Consider the following 16916-nt stretch of genomic DNA (forward strand, 5'->3'; position numbering starts at 1 on the left):
TGCTTAGGGTCGTTGTCCTGTTGGAAGGTGAACGTTCGCTCCAGTCCGAGGTCCTGAGTGCTCTGGAGGAGGTTTTCATCAAGGATCTCTCTGTACTTTGCTCCGTTCATCATTCCCTCGATCCGGACTAGTCTCCCAGTCCCTGCCGCTGAAAAACATCCCCACAGCATGATGCTGCCACCACCATGCTTCACCGTAGGGATGGTGCCAGGCTTCCTCCAGATGTGACGCTTGGCATTCAGGCCAAAGAGTTAAATCTTGGTTTCATCAGACCAGAGAATCTTGTTTCTCATGGTCTGAGAGTCCTTTAGGTGCTTTCTGGCAAACTCCAAGCAGGATTTAATCAATTTTAGAATAAGGCTGTAATGTAACAAAATGTGGAAAAAGAGAAGTGGTCTGAATACTTACCGAATGCACTGTACATACAGTGGGGAGAACAAGTATTTGATACACTGCAGGTTTTGCAGGTTTTCCTACTTAGAAAGCATGTAGAGGTCTGTAATTTGTATCATAGGTACACTTCAACTGTGAGAGACGGAATCTAAAACAAAAATCCAGAAAATCACATTGCATGATTTCTAAGTAATTCTATTGCATGACATAAGTATTTGATACATCAGAAAAGCAGAACTTAATATTTGGTACAGAAACCTTTGTTTGCAATTACAGAGATCATACGTTTCCCTGTAGGTCTTGACCAGGTTTGCACACACTGCAGCAGGGATTTTGGCCCACTCCTCCATACAGACCTTCTCCAGATCCTTCAGGTTTCGGGGCTGTCGCTGGGCAATACGGACTTTCAGCTCCCTCCAAAGATTTTCTATTGGGTTCAGGTCTGGAGACTGGCTAGGCCACTCCAGGACCTTGAGATGCTTCTTACGGAGCCACTCCTTAGTTGCCCTGGCTGTGTGTGTCGGGTCGTTGTCATGCTGGAAGACCCAGCCAAGACCCATCTTCAATGCTCTTACTGAGGGAAGGAGGTTGTTGGCCAAGATCTCGCGATACATGGCCCCATCCATCCTCCCCTCAATACGGTGCAGTCGTCCTGTCCCCTTTGCAGAAAAGCATCCCCAAAGAATGAGGTTTCCACCTCCATGCTTCACGGTTGGGATGGTGTTCTTGGGGTTGTACTCATCCTTCTTCTTCCTCCAAACACGGCGAGTGGAGTTTAGACCAAAAAGCTCTATTTTTGTCTCATCAGACCACATGACCTTCTACCATTCCTCCTCTGGATCATCCAGATGGTCATTGGCAAACTTCAGACGGGCCTGGACATGCACTGGCTTGAGCAGGGGGACCTTGCGTGCGCTGCAGGATTTTAATCCATGATGGCGTAGTGTGTTACTAATGGTTTTCTTTGAGACTGTGGTCCCAGCTCTCTTCAGGTCATTGACCAGGTCCTGCCGTGTAGTTCTGGGCTGATCCCTCACCTTCCTCATGATCATTGATTCCCCACAAGGTGAGATCTTGCATGGAGCCCCAGACCGAGGGTGATTGACCGTCATCTTGAACTTCTTCCATTTTCTAATAATTGCGCCAACAGTTGTTGCCTTCTCACCAAGCTGCTTGCCTATTGTCCTGTAGCCCATCCCAGCCTTGTGCAGGTCTACAATTTTATCCCTGATGTCCTTACACAGCTCTCTGGTCTTGGCCATTGTGGAGAGATTGGAGTCTGTTTGATTGAGTGTGTGGACAGGTGTCTTTCATACAGGTAACGATTTCAAACAGGTGCAGTTAATACAGGTAATGAGTGGAGAACAGGAGGGCTTCTTAAAGAAAAACTAACAGGTCTGTGAGAGCCGGAATTTCTTACTGGTTGGTAGGTGATCAAATACTTATGTCATGCAATAAAATGCAAATTAATTACTTAAATCATACAATGTGATTTTCTGGATTTTTGTTTTAGATTCCGTCTCTCACAGTTGAAGTGTACCTATGATAAAAAATGACAGACATCTACATGCTTTGTAAGTAGGAAAACCTGCAAAATCGGCAGTGTATCAAATACTTGTTCTCCCCACTGTACATACGTATACAAAAGTATGTAGACACCCCTTCAAATTAGTGGATTCAGCTATTTCAGCCACACCCGTTGCTGACAGGTGTATAACATCTAGCACACAGCCATGCAATCTCCATAGACAAACATTTGCAGTAGAATGGGCTTACTGAAGAGCTCAGTGGCTTTCAACATGGCACCTTCATAGGATGCCACCTTTCCAACAAGTCAGTTCGTCAAATTTCAGCCCTGCTATAGTCAACTGTAAGTGCTGTTATTGTGAAGTGGAAACGTCTAGGAGCAACAACGGCTCAGCTGCGAAGTGGTAGGCCACACAATCTCACAGAATGGGACCGCCGAGTGCTGAAGCGTGTAAAAATTGTCTGTCCTCGGTTGCAACATTCACCACGTGTTCCAAACTGCCTCTGGAAGCAACGTCAGCACAATAACTGTTCGTTGGGAGCTTCATGAAATGGGTTTCCATGGCCGAGCAGCCACACACAAGCCTAAGATCACCATGCACAATGCCAAGCGTCGGCTGGAGTGATGTAAAGCTTGCCACCATTGGACTCTGGAGCAGTGGAAACGTGTTCTCTGGAGTGATGAATCACGCTTCACCATCTGGCAGTACAACGGACAAATCTAGGTTTGGCGGATACCAGGTGAACGCTACCTGCCAGAATGCATGGTGCCAACTGTAAAGTTTGGTGGAGGAGGTATAATGGATAAAATTTAAAATTTTAGTCATTTATCAGACGCTCTTATCCAGAGCCACTTACAGTTAGTGAGTGCATACATTTTCATACTGGCCCCCCGTGGGAAACGAACCCACAACCCTGGCGTTGCAAGCGCCACGCTCTACCAACTGAGCTACAGGGGACTATATAGCACGGATTGTAGACCTTATATTAGGCATTTTGACTGTTGTATCAGGGAATTCCACTCTGTATGTAGGCTTGTTACAGCCATTCAGCCATTCAGCCATTCAGCCATTCTGCCATTCTGCCATTCTGATTCCTGTAGCCCAGTGCTATAAGGTTTTTCAGCCATTCCTGAACAGACTATTATTGATTTTGTCTTTACATTTATTATTATTATTACTATTATTATTATTACTATTATTATTATTATTACTATTATTATTATTCACCCATTAGACTATTTTTGATTTAATTTTGTCTTTACATTTACTAAATAATATATGTGTGACATTTGTTTTGGTTTAGAATGGACCATTATCATGCACCTGTCTTGAAACAGGGGCAGCAGAAAAAATACATGTCATCTATGCACTTAAATAGCGAATGGAGGAGCTTTTCCCGTGGTTCATTTTCATGCCAGCCAGGAAGGCTATACTCCTGTTGTAAAGAGAAGCAATGTGCTTAATATTAGGAAAGTTGGGAAATAAATATAGTAGGCCTAGCCTATAGAAAGCTGATGGGATCCTCCTCTTTTTATCACACAATTGCATAGCCTATAGAAGCAAAAGCTAAATGCTCACTAACAGGGATGTCATTTGAGAGAAATAAGCTTTTTGTGCGTATGGAAACTTTCAGCTCATGAAACATGGGACCAACACTTTAAATGTAGCGTTTATATTTTTGTTCAGTATAAATAAATGTGAGTTTGGATGACAACATTATGATGTTTGTTTCCAACATGAGGGCTGTTTTCCTAAAGAAGTTCAATCCACTTTGTGCTTTGTTTCCTTGCCACTATACTAAGTATCGCGGTACTGGTCCCGGCTCTAACACGCACGTAAACACACTTACCCGTGAGGGTCTCATTGCACGATACTGGTATAGTCCCGGCTCTAACACGCACGTAAACACACTTACCCGTGAGGGTCTCATTGCACGATACTGGTATAGTCCCGGCTCTAACACGCACGTAAACACACTTACCCGTGAGGGTCTCATTGCAGTGTAGATGGCAGTGTAGGGGACTGATTGGCTCTTCATAATGCTCATCACCTGTCCAATCACCTCATCTAACACACACACACACAGACACACCAAGTTAGTCTTCAGCGATCTGCACCATACTGTTATAAGGAATGCAGGGGATGTTTGTCCCAGCAGAGCCACCGTACAGTAGAACTATATCCCAGTATAGAACATTCCAATACTCACCATTCCCACTGAGAACCTCCTTAGCGGACATCAGATCGGCCCTGTTAGAAACCACACCCACAATCAGATAGACCACACCCACATTCAGACAGACCCCACCCACAATCAGATAGACCACACCCACATTCAAATAACCACATCAACAGGCAGATAGACTACACCCACAATTCAACAATCCACACCCACGTAAAGACAAACCACCCCCACAACCATATACACCACACCCACATTCAGACAGACCACACCCATATTCATATAAACCAGTGTTTCCCCTTTATTCATTTAGCAGCGGCGGGCCGCCTCCGCTACATCATGGCCGCTACTCCAGTCAGGGAGAATCTCAAATTCCAAAAATGTCATGGCATGGGGCTCCCATTGATTTAGTCACTCAGATAGCATAAGAACAAGGTATATCTCATGGCAAAATATGTAGAATTGCAGAAAAATTAACTTTAACCCTTTACACTAGTGGGATAACTATTGTTTTTATGTTCATTTGACATTTACTGTTTCACAGCATTTGTTGATAACGAAATCTGAAAATACTCAGGAAACATTCAGTAACATGATAACATTGGGTAGGTGCTTCATTAGACAACAACTAAAGACAAGGGTTGGAGGGGCCACAGAGAAACAGTCATTTTGGTAGAAAGGAGTCGGCAAGAAAAGGAGCTGATCGTGACCTGGAGGAGTGGTGCCACAGAGACCTGGTCAGACCTGGAGGAGTGGTGCCACAGAGACCTGGTCAGACCTGGAGGACTGGTGCCACAGAGACCTGGTCAGACCTGGAGGACTGGTGCCACAGAGACCTGGTCAGACCTGGAGGAGTGGTGCCACAGAGACCTGGTCAGACCTGGAGGAGTGGTGCCACAGAGACCTGGTCAGACCTGGAGGAGTGGTGCCACAGAGACCTGGTCAGACCTGGAGGAGTGGTGCCACAGAGACCTGGTCAGACCTGGAGGAGTGGTGCCACAGAGACCTGGTCAGACCTGGAGGAGTGGTGCCACAGAGACCTGGTCAGACCTGGAGGAGTGGTGCCACAGAGACCTGGTCAGACCTGGAGGACTGGTGCCACAGAGACCTGGTCAGACCTGGAGGAGTGGTGCCACAGAGACCTGGTCAGACCTGGAGGAGTGGTGCCACAGAGACCTGGTCAGACCTGGAGGACTGGTGCCACAGAGACCTGGTCAGACCTGGAGGACTGGTGCCACAGAGACCTGGTCAGACCTGGAGGACTGGTGCCACAGAGACCTGGTCAGACCTGGAGGACTGGTGCCACAGAGACCTGGTCAGACCTGGAGGAGTGGTGCCACAGAGACCTGGTCAGACCTGGAGGAGTGGTGCCACAGAGACCTGGTCAGACCTGGAGGAGTGGTGCCACAGAGACCTGGTCAGACCTGGAGGAGTGGTGCCACAGAGACCTGGTCAGACCTGGAGGAGTGGTGCCACAGAGACCTGGTCAGACCTGGAGGAGTGGTGCCACAGAGACCTGGTCAGACCTGGAGGACTGGTGCCACAGAGACCTGGTCAGACCTGGAGGAGTGGTGCCACAGAGACCTGGTCAGACCTGGAGGAGTGGTGCCACAGAGACCTGGTCAGACCTGGAGGAGTGGTGCCACAGAGACCTGGTCAGACCTGGAGGAGTGGTGCCACAGAGACCTGGTCAGACCTGGAGGAGTGGTGCCACAGAGACCTGGTCAGACCTGGAGGAGTGGTGCCACAGAGACCTGGTCAGACCTGGAGGAGTGGTGCCACAGAGACCTGGTCAGACCTGGAGGAGTGGTGCCACAGAGACCTGGTCAGACCTGGAGGAGTGGTGCCACAGAGACCTGGTCAGACCTGGAGGAGTGGTGCCACAGAGACCTGGTCAGACCTGGAGGAGTGGTGCCACAGAGACCTGGTCAGACCTGGAGGAGTGGTGCCACAGAGACCTGGTCAGACCTGGAGGAGTGGTGCCACAGAGACCTGGTCAGACCTGGAGGAGTGGTGCCACAGAGACCTGGTCAGACCTGGAGGACTGGTGCCACAGAGACCTGGTCAGACCTGGAGGACTGGTGCCACAGAGACCTGGTCAGACCTGGAGGACTGGTGCCACAGAGACCTGGTCAGACCTGGAGGAGTGGTGCCACAGAGACCTGGTCAGACCTGGAGGACTGGTGCCACAGAGACCTGGTCAGACCTGGAGGAGTGGTGCCACAGAGACCTGGTCAGACCTGGAGGAGTGGTGCCACAGAGACCTGGTCAGACCTGGAGGACTGGTGCCACAGAGACCTGGTCAGACCTGGAGGAGTGGTGCCACAGAGACCTGGTCAGACCTGGAGGAGTGGTGCCACAGAGACCTGGTCAGACCTGGAGGAGTGGTGCCACAGAGACCTGGTCAGACCTGGAGGAGTGGTGCCACAGAGACCTGGTCAGACCTGGAGGAGTGGTGCCACAGAGACCTGGTCAGACCTGGAGGAGTGGTGCCACAGAGACCTGGTCAGACCTGGAGGAGTGGTGCCACAGAGACCTGGTCAGACCTGGAGGAGTGGTGCCACAGAGACCTGGTCAGACCTGGAGGAGTGGTGCCACAGAGACCTGGTCAGACCTGGAGGAGTGGTGCCACAGAGACCTGGTCAGACCTGGAGGAGTGGTGCCACAGAGACCTGGTCAGACCTGGAGGAGTGGTGCCACAGAGACCTGGTCAGACCTGGAGGAGTGGTGCCACAGAGACCTGGTCAGACCTGGAGGACTGGTGCCACAGAGACCTGGTCAGACCTGGAGGAGTGGTGCCACAGAGACCTGGTCAGACCTGGAGGAGTGGTGCCACAGAGACCTGGTCAGACCTGGAGGAGTGGTGCCACAGAGACCTGGTCAGACCTGGAGGAGTGGTGCCACAGAGACCTGGTCAGACCTGGAGGACTGGTGCCACAGAGACCTGGTCAGACCTGGAGGAGTGGTGCCACAGAGACCTGGTCAGACCTGGAGGAGTGGTGCCACAGAGACCTGGTCAGACCTGGAGGAGTGGTGCCACAGAGACCTGGTCAGACCTGGAGGAGTGGTGCCACAGAGACCTGGTCAGACCTGGAGGAGTGGTGCCACAGAGACCTGGTCAGACCTGGAGGAGTGGTGCCACAGAGACCTGGTCAGACCTGGAGGAGTGGTGCCACAGAGACCTGGTCAGACCTGGAGGAGTGGTGCCACAGAGACCTGGTCAGACCTGGAGGAGTGGTGCCACAGAGACCTGGTCAGACCTGGAGGAGTGGTGCCACAGAGACCTGGTCAGACCTGGAGGAGTGGTGCCACAGAGACCTGGTCAGACCTGGAGGAGTGGTGCCACAGAGACCTGGTCAGACCTGGAGGAGTGGTGCCACAGAGACCTGGTCAGACCTGGAGGAGTGGTGCCACAGAGACCTGGTCAGACCTGGAGGAGTGGTGCCACAGAGACCTGGTCAGACCTGGAGGAGTGGTGCCACAGAGACATGGTCAGACCTGGAGGACTGGTGCCACAGAGACCTGGAGGACTGGTGCCACAGAGACCTGGTCAGACCTGGAGGACTGGTGCCACAGAGACCTGGTCAGACCTGGAGGAGTGGTGCCACAGAGACCTGGTCAGACCTGGAGGAGTGGTGCCACAGAGACCTGGTCAGACCTGGAGGACTGGTGCCACAGAGACCTGGTCAGACCTGGAGGACTGGTGCCACAGAGACCTGGTCAGACCTGGAGGACTGGTGCCACAGAGACCTGGTCAGACCTGGAGGAGTGGTGCCACAGAGACCTGGTCAGACCTGGAGGACTGGTGCCACAGAGACCTGGTCAGACCTGGAGGACTGGTGCCACAGAGACCTGGTCAGACCTGGAGGAGTGGTGCCACAGAGACCTGGTCAGACCTGGAGGAGTGGTGCTACAGAGACCTGTTCAGACCTGGAGGAGTGGTGCCACAGAGACCTGGTCAGACCTGGAGGAGTGGTGCCACAGAGACCTGGTCAGACCTGGAGGAGTGGTGCCACAGAGACCTGGTCAGACCTGGAGGAGTGGTGCCACAGAGACCTGGTCAGACCTGGAGGACTGGTGCCACAGAGACCTGGTCAGACCTGGAGGAGTGGTGCCACAGAGACCTGATCAGACCTGGAGGAGTGGTGCCACAGAGACCTGGTCAGACCTGTAGGAGCGGTACCACAGAGACCTGGTCAGACCTGGAGGAGTGGTGCCACAGAGACCTGGTCAGACCTGGAGGAGTGGTGCCACAGAGACCTGGTCAGACCTGGAGGAGTGGTGCCACAGAGACCTGGTCAGACCTGGCCGTGTGGTGCTACAGAGCATCATTCACATCGAGACACGACAACGCCTCTTTCCCCTCAGGAGGCTGAATAGAGCACCATTGAGAGCATCTTGACTGGCTGCATCACCGCTTGGTATGGGCGGCAGGTAGCCTAGCGGTTAAGAGCGTGCTGCATCACCGCCTGGTATGGGCGGCAGGTAGCCTAGCGGTTAAGAGCGTGCTGCATCACCGCTTGGTATGGGCGGCAGGTAGCCTAGCGGTTAAGAGCGTGCTGCATCACCGCTTGGTATGGGCGGCAGGTAGCCTAGCGGTTAAGAGCGTGCTGCATCACCGCCTGGTATGGGCGGCAGGTAGCCTAGCGGTTAAGAGCGTGCTGCATCACCGCTTGGTATGGGCGGCAGGTAGCCTAGCGGTTAAGAGCGTGCTGCATCACCGCTTGGTATGGGCGGCAGGTAGCCTAGCGGTTAAGAGCGTGCTGCATCACCGCCTGGTATGGGCGGCAGGTAGCCTAGCGGTTAAGAGCGTGCTGCATCACCGCTTGGTATGGGCGGCAGGTAGCCTAGCGGTTAAGAGCGTGCTGCATCACCGCCTGGTATGGGCGGCAGGTAGCCTAGCGGTTAAGAGCGTGCTGCATCACCGCTTGGTATGGGCGGCAGGTAGCCTAGCGGTTAAGAGCGTGCTGCATCACCGCTTGGTATGGGCGGCAGGTAGCCTAGCGGTTAAGAGCGTGCTGCATCACCGCTTGGTATGGGCGGCAGGTAGCCTAGCGGTTAAGAGCGTGCTGCATCACCGCCTGGTATGGGCGGCAGGTAGCCTAGCGGTTAAGAGCGTGCTGCATCACCGCCTGGTATGGGCGGCAGGTAGCCTAGCGGTTAAGAGCGTGCTGCATCACCGCCTGGTATGGGCGGCAGGTAGCCTAGCGGTTAAGAGCGTGCTGCATCACCGCTTGGTATGGGCGGCAGGTAGCCTAGCGGTTAAGAGCGTGCTGCATCACCGCCTGGTATGGGCGGCAGGTAGCCTAGCGGTTAGAGCGTGCTGCATCACCGCTTGGTATGGGCGGCAGGTAGCCTAGCGGTTAAGAGCGTGCTGCATCACCGCTTGGTATGGGCGGCAGGTAGCCTAGCGGTTAAGAGCGTGCTGCATCACCGCCTGGTATGGGCGGCAGGTAGCCTAGCGGTTAAGAGCGTGCTGCATCACCGCTTGGTATGGGCGGCAGGTAGCCTAGCGGTTAAGAGCGTGCTGCATCACCGCCTGGTATGGGCGGCAGGTAGCCTAGCGGTTAAGAGCGTGCTGCATCACCGCTTGGTATGGGCGGCAGGTAGCCTAGCGGTTAAGAGCGTGCTGCATCACCGCTTGGTATGGGCGGCAGGTAGCCTAGCGGTTAAGAGCGTGCTGCATCACCGCCTGGTATGGGCGGCAGGTAGCCTAGCGGTTAAGAGCGTGCTGCATCACCGCCTGGTATGGGCGGCAGGTAGCCTAGCGGTTAAGAGCGTGCTGCATCACCGCTTGGTATGGGCGGCAGGTAGCCTAGCGGTTAAGAGCGTGCTGCATCACCGCCTGGTATGGGCGGCAGGTAGCCTAGCGGTTAAGAGCGTGCTGCATCACCGCTTGGTATGGGCGGCAGGTAGCCTAGCGGTTAAGAGCGTGCTGCATCACCGCTTGGTATGGGCGGCAGGTAGCCTAGCGGTTAAGAGCGTGCTGCATCACCGCTTGGTATGGGCGGCAGGTAGCCTAGCGGTTAAGAGCGTGCTGCATCACCGCTTGGTATGGGCGGCAGGTAGCCTAGCGGTTAAGAGCGTGCTGCATCACCGCCTGGTATGGGCGGCAGGTAGCCTAGCGGTTAAGAGCGTGCTGCATCACCGCTTGGTATGGGCGGCAGGTAGCCTAGCGGTTAAGAGCGTGCTGCATCACCGCTTGGTATGGGCGGCAGGTAGCCTAGCGGTTAAGAGCGTGCTGCATCACCGCCTGGTATGGGCGGCAGGTAGCCTAGCGGTTAAGAGCGTGCTGCATCACCGCTTGGTATGGGCGGCAGGTAGCCTAGCGGTTAAGAGCGTGCTGCATCACATATTGGTATGGGCGGGAGGTAGCCTAGCGGTTAAGAGCGTGCTGCATCACCGCCTGGTATGGGCGGCAGGTAGCCTAGCGGTTAAGAGCGTGCTGCATCACCGCTTGGTATGGGCGGCAGGTAGCCTAGCGGTTAAGAGCGTGCTGCATCACCGCTTGGTATGGGCGGCAGGTAGCCTAACGGTTAAGAGCGTGCTGCATCACCGCCTGGTATGGGTGGCAGGTAGCCTAGCGGTTAAGAGCGTGCTGCATCACCGCTTGGTATGGGCGGCAGGTAGCCTAGCGGTTAAGAGCGTGCTGCATCACCGCCTGGTATGGGCGGCAGGTAGCCTAGCGGTTAAGAGCGTGCTGCATCACCGCTTGGTATGGGCGGCAGGTAGCCTAGCGGTTAAGAGCGTGCTGCATCACCGCCTGGTATGGGCGGCAGGTAGTCTAGCAGTTAAGAGCGTGCTGCATCACCGCTTGGTATGGGCGGCAGGTAGCCTAGCGGTTAAGAGCGTGCTGCATCACCGCCTGGTATGGGCGGCAGGTAGCCTAGCGGTTAAGAGCGTGCTGCATCACCGCTTGGTATGGGCGGCAGGTAGCCTAGCGGTTAAGAGCGTGCTGCATCACCGCTTGGTATGGGCGGCAGGTAGCCTAGCGGTTAAGAGCGTGCTGCATCACCGCTTGGTATGGGCGGCAGGTAGCCTAGCGGTTAAGAGCGTGCTGCATCACCGCCTGGTATGGGCGGCAGGTAGCCTAGCGGTTAAGAGCGTGCTGCATCACCGCTTGGTATGGGCGGCAGGTAGCCTAGCGGTTAAGAGCGTGCTGCATCACCGCTTGGTATGGGCGGCAGGTAGCCTAGCGGTTAAGAGCGTGCTGCATCACCGCCTGGTATGGGCGGCAGGTAGCCTAGCGGTTAAGAGCGTGCTGCATCACCGCTTGGTATGGGCGGCAGGTAGCCTAGCGGTTAAGAGCGTGCTGCATCACCGCCTGGTATGGGCGGCAGGTAGCCTAGCGGTTAAGAGCGTGCTGCATCACCGCTTGGTATGGGCGGCAGGTAGCCTAGCGGTTAAGAGCGTGCTGCATCACCGCCTGGTATGGGCGGCAGGTAGCCTAGCGGTTAAGAGCGTGCTGCATCACCGCCTGGTATGGGCGGCAGGTAGCCTAGCGGTTAAGAGCGTGCTGCATCACCGCTTGGTATGGGCGGCAGGTAGCCTAGCGGTTAAGAGCGTGCTGCATCACCGCTTGGTATGGGCGGCAGGTAGCCTAGCGGTTAAGAGCGTGCTGCATCACCGCTTGGTATGGGCGGCAGGTAGCCTAGCGGTTAAGAGCGTGCTGCATCACCGCCTGGTATGGGCGGCAGGTAGCCTAGCGGTTAAGAGCGTGCTGCATCACCGCTTGGTATGGGCGGCAGGTAGCCTAGCGGTTAAGAGCGTGCTGCATCACCGCTTGGTATGGGCGGCAGGTAGCCTAGCGGTTAAGAGCGTGCTGCATCACCGCTTGGTATGGGCGGCAGGTAGCCTAGCGGTTAAGAGCGTGCTGCATCACCGCTTGGTATGGGCGGCAGGTAGCCTAGCGGTTAAGAGCGTGCTGCATCACCGCCTGGTATGGGCGGCAGGTAGCCTAGCGGTTAAGAGCGTTGGGCCAGTAACTGAAAATCTGCTGTTCTACCCTTGAGAAAGGCAGTTAACCCCAACAACAACAGTTCTGTTCCCCGGGCGCCTAAGATGTGGATTAAGGCCCCCCGCACCTCTCTGATTGAGAGGGGTTGGGTTAAATGTGGAAGACACATTTCAGTTGAATGCATTCAGTTGTGCAACTGACTAGGTATCCCCTTTCCAGCAGTTATATGCATGACAGTTACCGGTTGACAAAATTTTATGACCACCAGCCACACACACACACACACAGAGATGACGCAATCTCTATTGCACTCCACACTGCACTCTCCTACTTGGACAAAAGGAACACCTACATGACAATGCTGTTCATCACTAAGCTAAGGACCCTGGGACTGAACACCTCCCTCTGCAACTGGATCCTGGACTTCCTGACGGGCCGCCCCCAGGTGGTAAGGGTAGGCAACAACACGTCTGCCACGCTGATCCTCAACACGGGGGCCCTCAGGGGTGCGTGCTCAGTTCCCTCCAGTACTCCCTGTTCACCCATGACTGCATGTCCGCGCACGACTCCAACACCATCATTAAGTTTGCCGACGACACGACGGTGGTAGGCCTGATCACCGACAACGATGAGACAGCCTATAGGGAGGAGGTCAGAGACCTGGCTGTGTGGTGCCAGGACAACAACTTCTCCCTCAATGTCAGCAAGACAAAGGATTTAATCGTGAACTATAGGAAACGGAGGGCTGAGCACGCCCCCATTCACGTCGATGGGGCTGTAGTGGAGCGGGTTGAGATCTTCTAGTTCCTTGGTGTCCACATCACCAACAAACTATCATGGTCCAAACACACCAAGACAGTCGTGAAGAGGGCACGACAACGCCTATTCCCCCTCAGGAGACTGAAAAGATTTGGCATGGGTCCTCAGATCCTCAAAAAGTTATACAGCTAAATCATTGTGAGCATCTTGACTGGCTGCTTGGTATGGCAACTGCTTGGCCTCCGACCGCAAGGCACTACAAAGGGTAGTGCGTACGGCCCAGTACATCACTGGGGTCAAACTCCCTGCCATCCAGGACCTCTATACCAGGCGGTGTCAGAGGAAGGCCCTAACAATTGTCAGACTCCAGTCACCCAAGTCATAGGCTGTTCTCTCTGCTACCGTGAAGTACCGATGCACCACGTCTGGAACCAACTGGAACCTGAACAGTTTCTAACCCCAAGCAATAAGACTGATAAATAGTTAGTTAAATAGTTAACCAATTGCTATGATGACTATCTGCATTGACCCTTTTTTCAGTAACTATTTTGACTCATCACATACGCTGCTGCTACTGTCTATTATCTATCCTGTTGACTAGTCCCTTTACCCCTACCTACAGTATACTGCTGCTACTGTCTATTATCTATCCTGTTGTCTAGTCACTTTACCCCTACCTACAGTATACTGCTGCTACTGTCTATTATCTATCCTGTTGTCTAGTCACTTTACCCCTACCTACAGTATACTGCTGCTACTGTCTATTATCTATCCTGTTGTCTAGTCCCTTTACCCCTACCTACAGTATACTGCTGCTACTGTCTATTATCTATCCTGTTGCCTAGTCACTTTACCCCTACCTACAGTATACTGCTGCTACTGTCTATTATCTATACTGTTGCCTAGTCACTTTACCCCTACCTACAGTATACTGCTGCTACTGTCTATTATCTATCCTGTTGCCTAGTCACTTTACCCCTACCTACAGTATACTGCTGCTACTGTCTATTATCTATCCTGTTGCCTAGTCACTTTACCCCTACCTACAGTATACTGCTGCTACTGTCTATTATCTATCCTGTTGTCTAGTCCCTTTACCCCTACCTACAGTATACTGCTGCTACTGTCTATTATCTATCCTGTTGTCTAGTCACTTTACCCCTACCTACAGTATACTGCTGCTACTGTCTATTATCTATCCTGTTGCCTAGTCACTTTACCCCCTACCTACAGTATACTGCTGCTACTGTCTATTATCTATCCTGTTGTCTAGTCACTTTACCCCTACCTACAGTATACTGCTGCTACTGTCTATTATCTATCCTGTTGCCTAGTCACTTTACCCCTACCTACAGTATACTGCTGCTACTGTCTATTATCTATCCTGTTGCCTAGTCACTTTACCCCCTACCTACAGTATACTGCTGCTACTGTCTATTATCTATCCTGTTGACTAGTCACTTTACCCCTACCTACAGTATACTGCTGCTACTGTCTATTATCTATCCTGTTGTCTAGTCACTTTACCCCTACCTACAGTATACTGCTGCTACTGTCTATTATCTATCCTGTTGACTAGTCACTTTACCCCTACCTACAGTATACTGCTGCTACTGTCTATTATCTATCCTGTTGTCTAGTCCCTTTACCCCTACCTACAGTATACTGCTGCTACTGTCTATTATCTATCCTGTTGTCTAGTCCCTTTACCCCTACCTACAGTATACTGCTGCTACTGTCTATTATCTATCCTGTTGTCTAGTCCCTTTACCCCTACCTACAGTATACTGCTGCTACTGTCTATTATCTATCCTGTTGTCTAGTCCCTTTACCCCTACCTACAGTATACTGCTGCTACTGTCTATTATCTATCCTGTTGTCTAGTCCCTTTACCCCCTACCTACAGTATACTGCTGCTACTGTCTATTATCTATCCTGTTGTCTAGTCCCTTTACCCCTACCTACAGTATACTGCTGCTACTGTCTATTATCTATCCTGTTGTCTAGTCCCTTTACCCCTACCTACAGTATACTGCTGCTACTGTCTATTATCTATCCTGTTGTCTAGTCACTTTACCCCTACCTACAGTATACTGCTGCTACTGTCTCTATTATCTATCCTGTTGTCTAGTCCCTTTACCCCTACCTACAGTATACTGCTGCTACTGTCTATTATCTATCCTGTTGCCTAGTCACTTTACCCCTACCTACAGTATACTGCTGCTACTGTCTATTATCTATCCTGTTGTCTAGTCCCTTTACCCCTACCTACAGTATACTGCTGCTACTGTCTATTATCTATCCTGTTGTCTAGTCCCTTTACCCCTACCTACAGTATACTGCTGCTACTGTCTATTATCTATCCTGTTGTCTAGTCCCTTTACCCCTACCTACAGTATACTGCTGCTACTGTCTATTATCTATCCTGTTGTCTAGTCACTTTACCCCTACCTACAGTATACTGCTGCTACTGTCTATTATCTATCCTGTTGTCTAGTCCCTTTACCCCTACCTACAGTATACTGCTGCTACTGTCTATTATCTATCCTGTTGTCTAGTCACTTTACCCCTACCTACAGTATACTGCTGCTACTGTCTATTATCTATCCTGTTGTCTAGTCACTTTACCCCTACCTACAGTATACTGCTGCTACTGTCTATTATCTATCCTGTTGTCTAGTCACTTTACCCCTACCTACAGTATACTGCTGCTACTGTCTATTATCTATCCTGTTGTCTAGTCACTTTACCCCTACCTACAGTATACTGCTGCTACTGTCTATTATCTATCCTGTTGTCTAGTCACTTTACCCCTACCTACAGTATAAGGCTGCTACTGTCTATTATCTATCCTGTTGTCTAGTCACTTTACCCCTACCTACAGTATACTGCTGCTACTGTCTATTATCTATCCTGTTGTCTAGTCACTTTACCCCTACCTACAGTATACTGCTGCTACTGTCTATTATCTATCCTGTTGTCTAGTCCCTTTACCCCTACCTACAGTATACTGCTGCTACTGTCTATTATCTATCCTGTTGTCTAGTCACTTTACCCCTACCTACAGTATACTGCTGCTACTGTCTATTATCTATCCTGTTGTCTAGTCCCTTTACCCCTACCTACAGTATACTGCTGCTACTGTCTATTATCTATCCTGTTGTCTAGTCACTTTACCCCTACCTACAGTATACTGCTGCTACTGTCTATTATCTATCCTGTTGTCTAGTCACTTTACCCCTACCTACAGTATACTGCTTCTACTGTCTATTATCTATCCTGTTGTCTAGTCACTTTACCCCTACCTACAGTATACTGCTGCTACTGTCTATTATCTATCCTGTTGCCTAGTCACTTTACCCCTACCTACAGTATACTGCTGCTACTGTCTATTATCTATCCTGTTGCCTAGTCACTTTACCCCTACCTACAGTATACTGCTGCTACTGTCTATTATCTATCCTGTTGTCTAGTCACTTTACCCCTACCTACAGTATACTGCTGCTACTGTCTATTATCTATCCTGTTGTCTAGTCCCTTTACCCCTACCTACAGTATACTGCTGCTACTGTCTATTATCTATCCTGTTGCCTAGTCACTTTACCCCTACCTACAGTATACTGCTGCTACTGTCTATTATCTATCCTGTTGCCTAGTCACTTTACCCCTACCTACAGTATACTGCTGCTACTGTCTATTATCTATCCTGTTGCCTAGTCACTTTACCCCTACCTACAGTATAAGGCTGGTTCAACAACAAGCCCTCCCTCAGGTCTACTATAATGAAGGCTGGTTCAACAACCCAAGCCCTCCCTCAGGTCTACTATAATGAAGGCTGGTTCAACAACCCAAGCCCTCCCTCAGGTCTACTATAATGAAGGCTGGTTCAACAACCCAAGCCCTCCCTCAGGTCTACTATAATGAAGGCTGGTTCAACAACAACCCAAGCCCTCCCTCAGGTCTACTATAATGAAGGCTGGTTCAACAACCCAAGCCCTCCCTCAGGTCTACTATAATGAAGGCTGGTTCAACAACCCAAGCCCTCCCTCAGGTCTACTATAATGAAGGCTGGTTCAACAACAACCCAAGCCCTCCC

At 51.8% G+C, this 16916-nt stretch overlaps 1 protein-coding gene across 2 annotated transcripts in view; it reads right to left on the minus strand.

The window, feature by feature from the left end:
- Nucleotides 1-16916, minus strand: part of atp6ap1a (ATPase H+ transporting accessory protein 1a) — a 49478-nt gene that overhangs the window by 4174 nt on the left and 28388 nt on the right. For both annotated transcript variants that reach the window (XM_041845875.2, XM_041845874.2), the window contains exons 4-5: nucleotides 4132-4172; nucleotides 3904-3989 (exon numbers count right to left, since the gene is read on the minus strand). In XM_041845875.2, coding sequence (XP_041701809.2) covers nucleotides 3904-3989; nucleotides 4132-4172 — 127 coding nt within the window. The remainder of the gene's footprint in view (nucleotides 1-3903; nucleotides 3990-4131; nucleotides 4173-16916) is intronic.

Source organism: Coregonus clupeaformis, chromosome 24, assembly GCF_020615455.1.
Source record: "Coregonus clupeaformis isolate EN_2021a chromosome 24, ASM2061545v1, whole genome shotgun sequence".
Taxonomy (NCBI): Eukaryota; Metazoa; Chordata; class Actinopteri; order Salmoniformes; family Salmonidae; genus Coregonus; species Coregonus clupeaformis.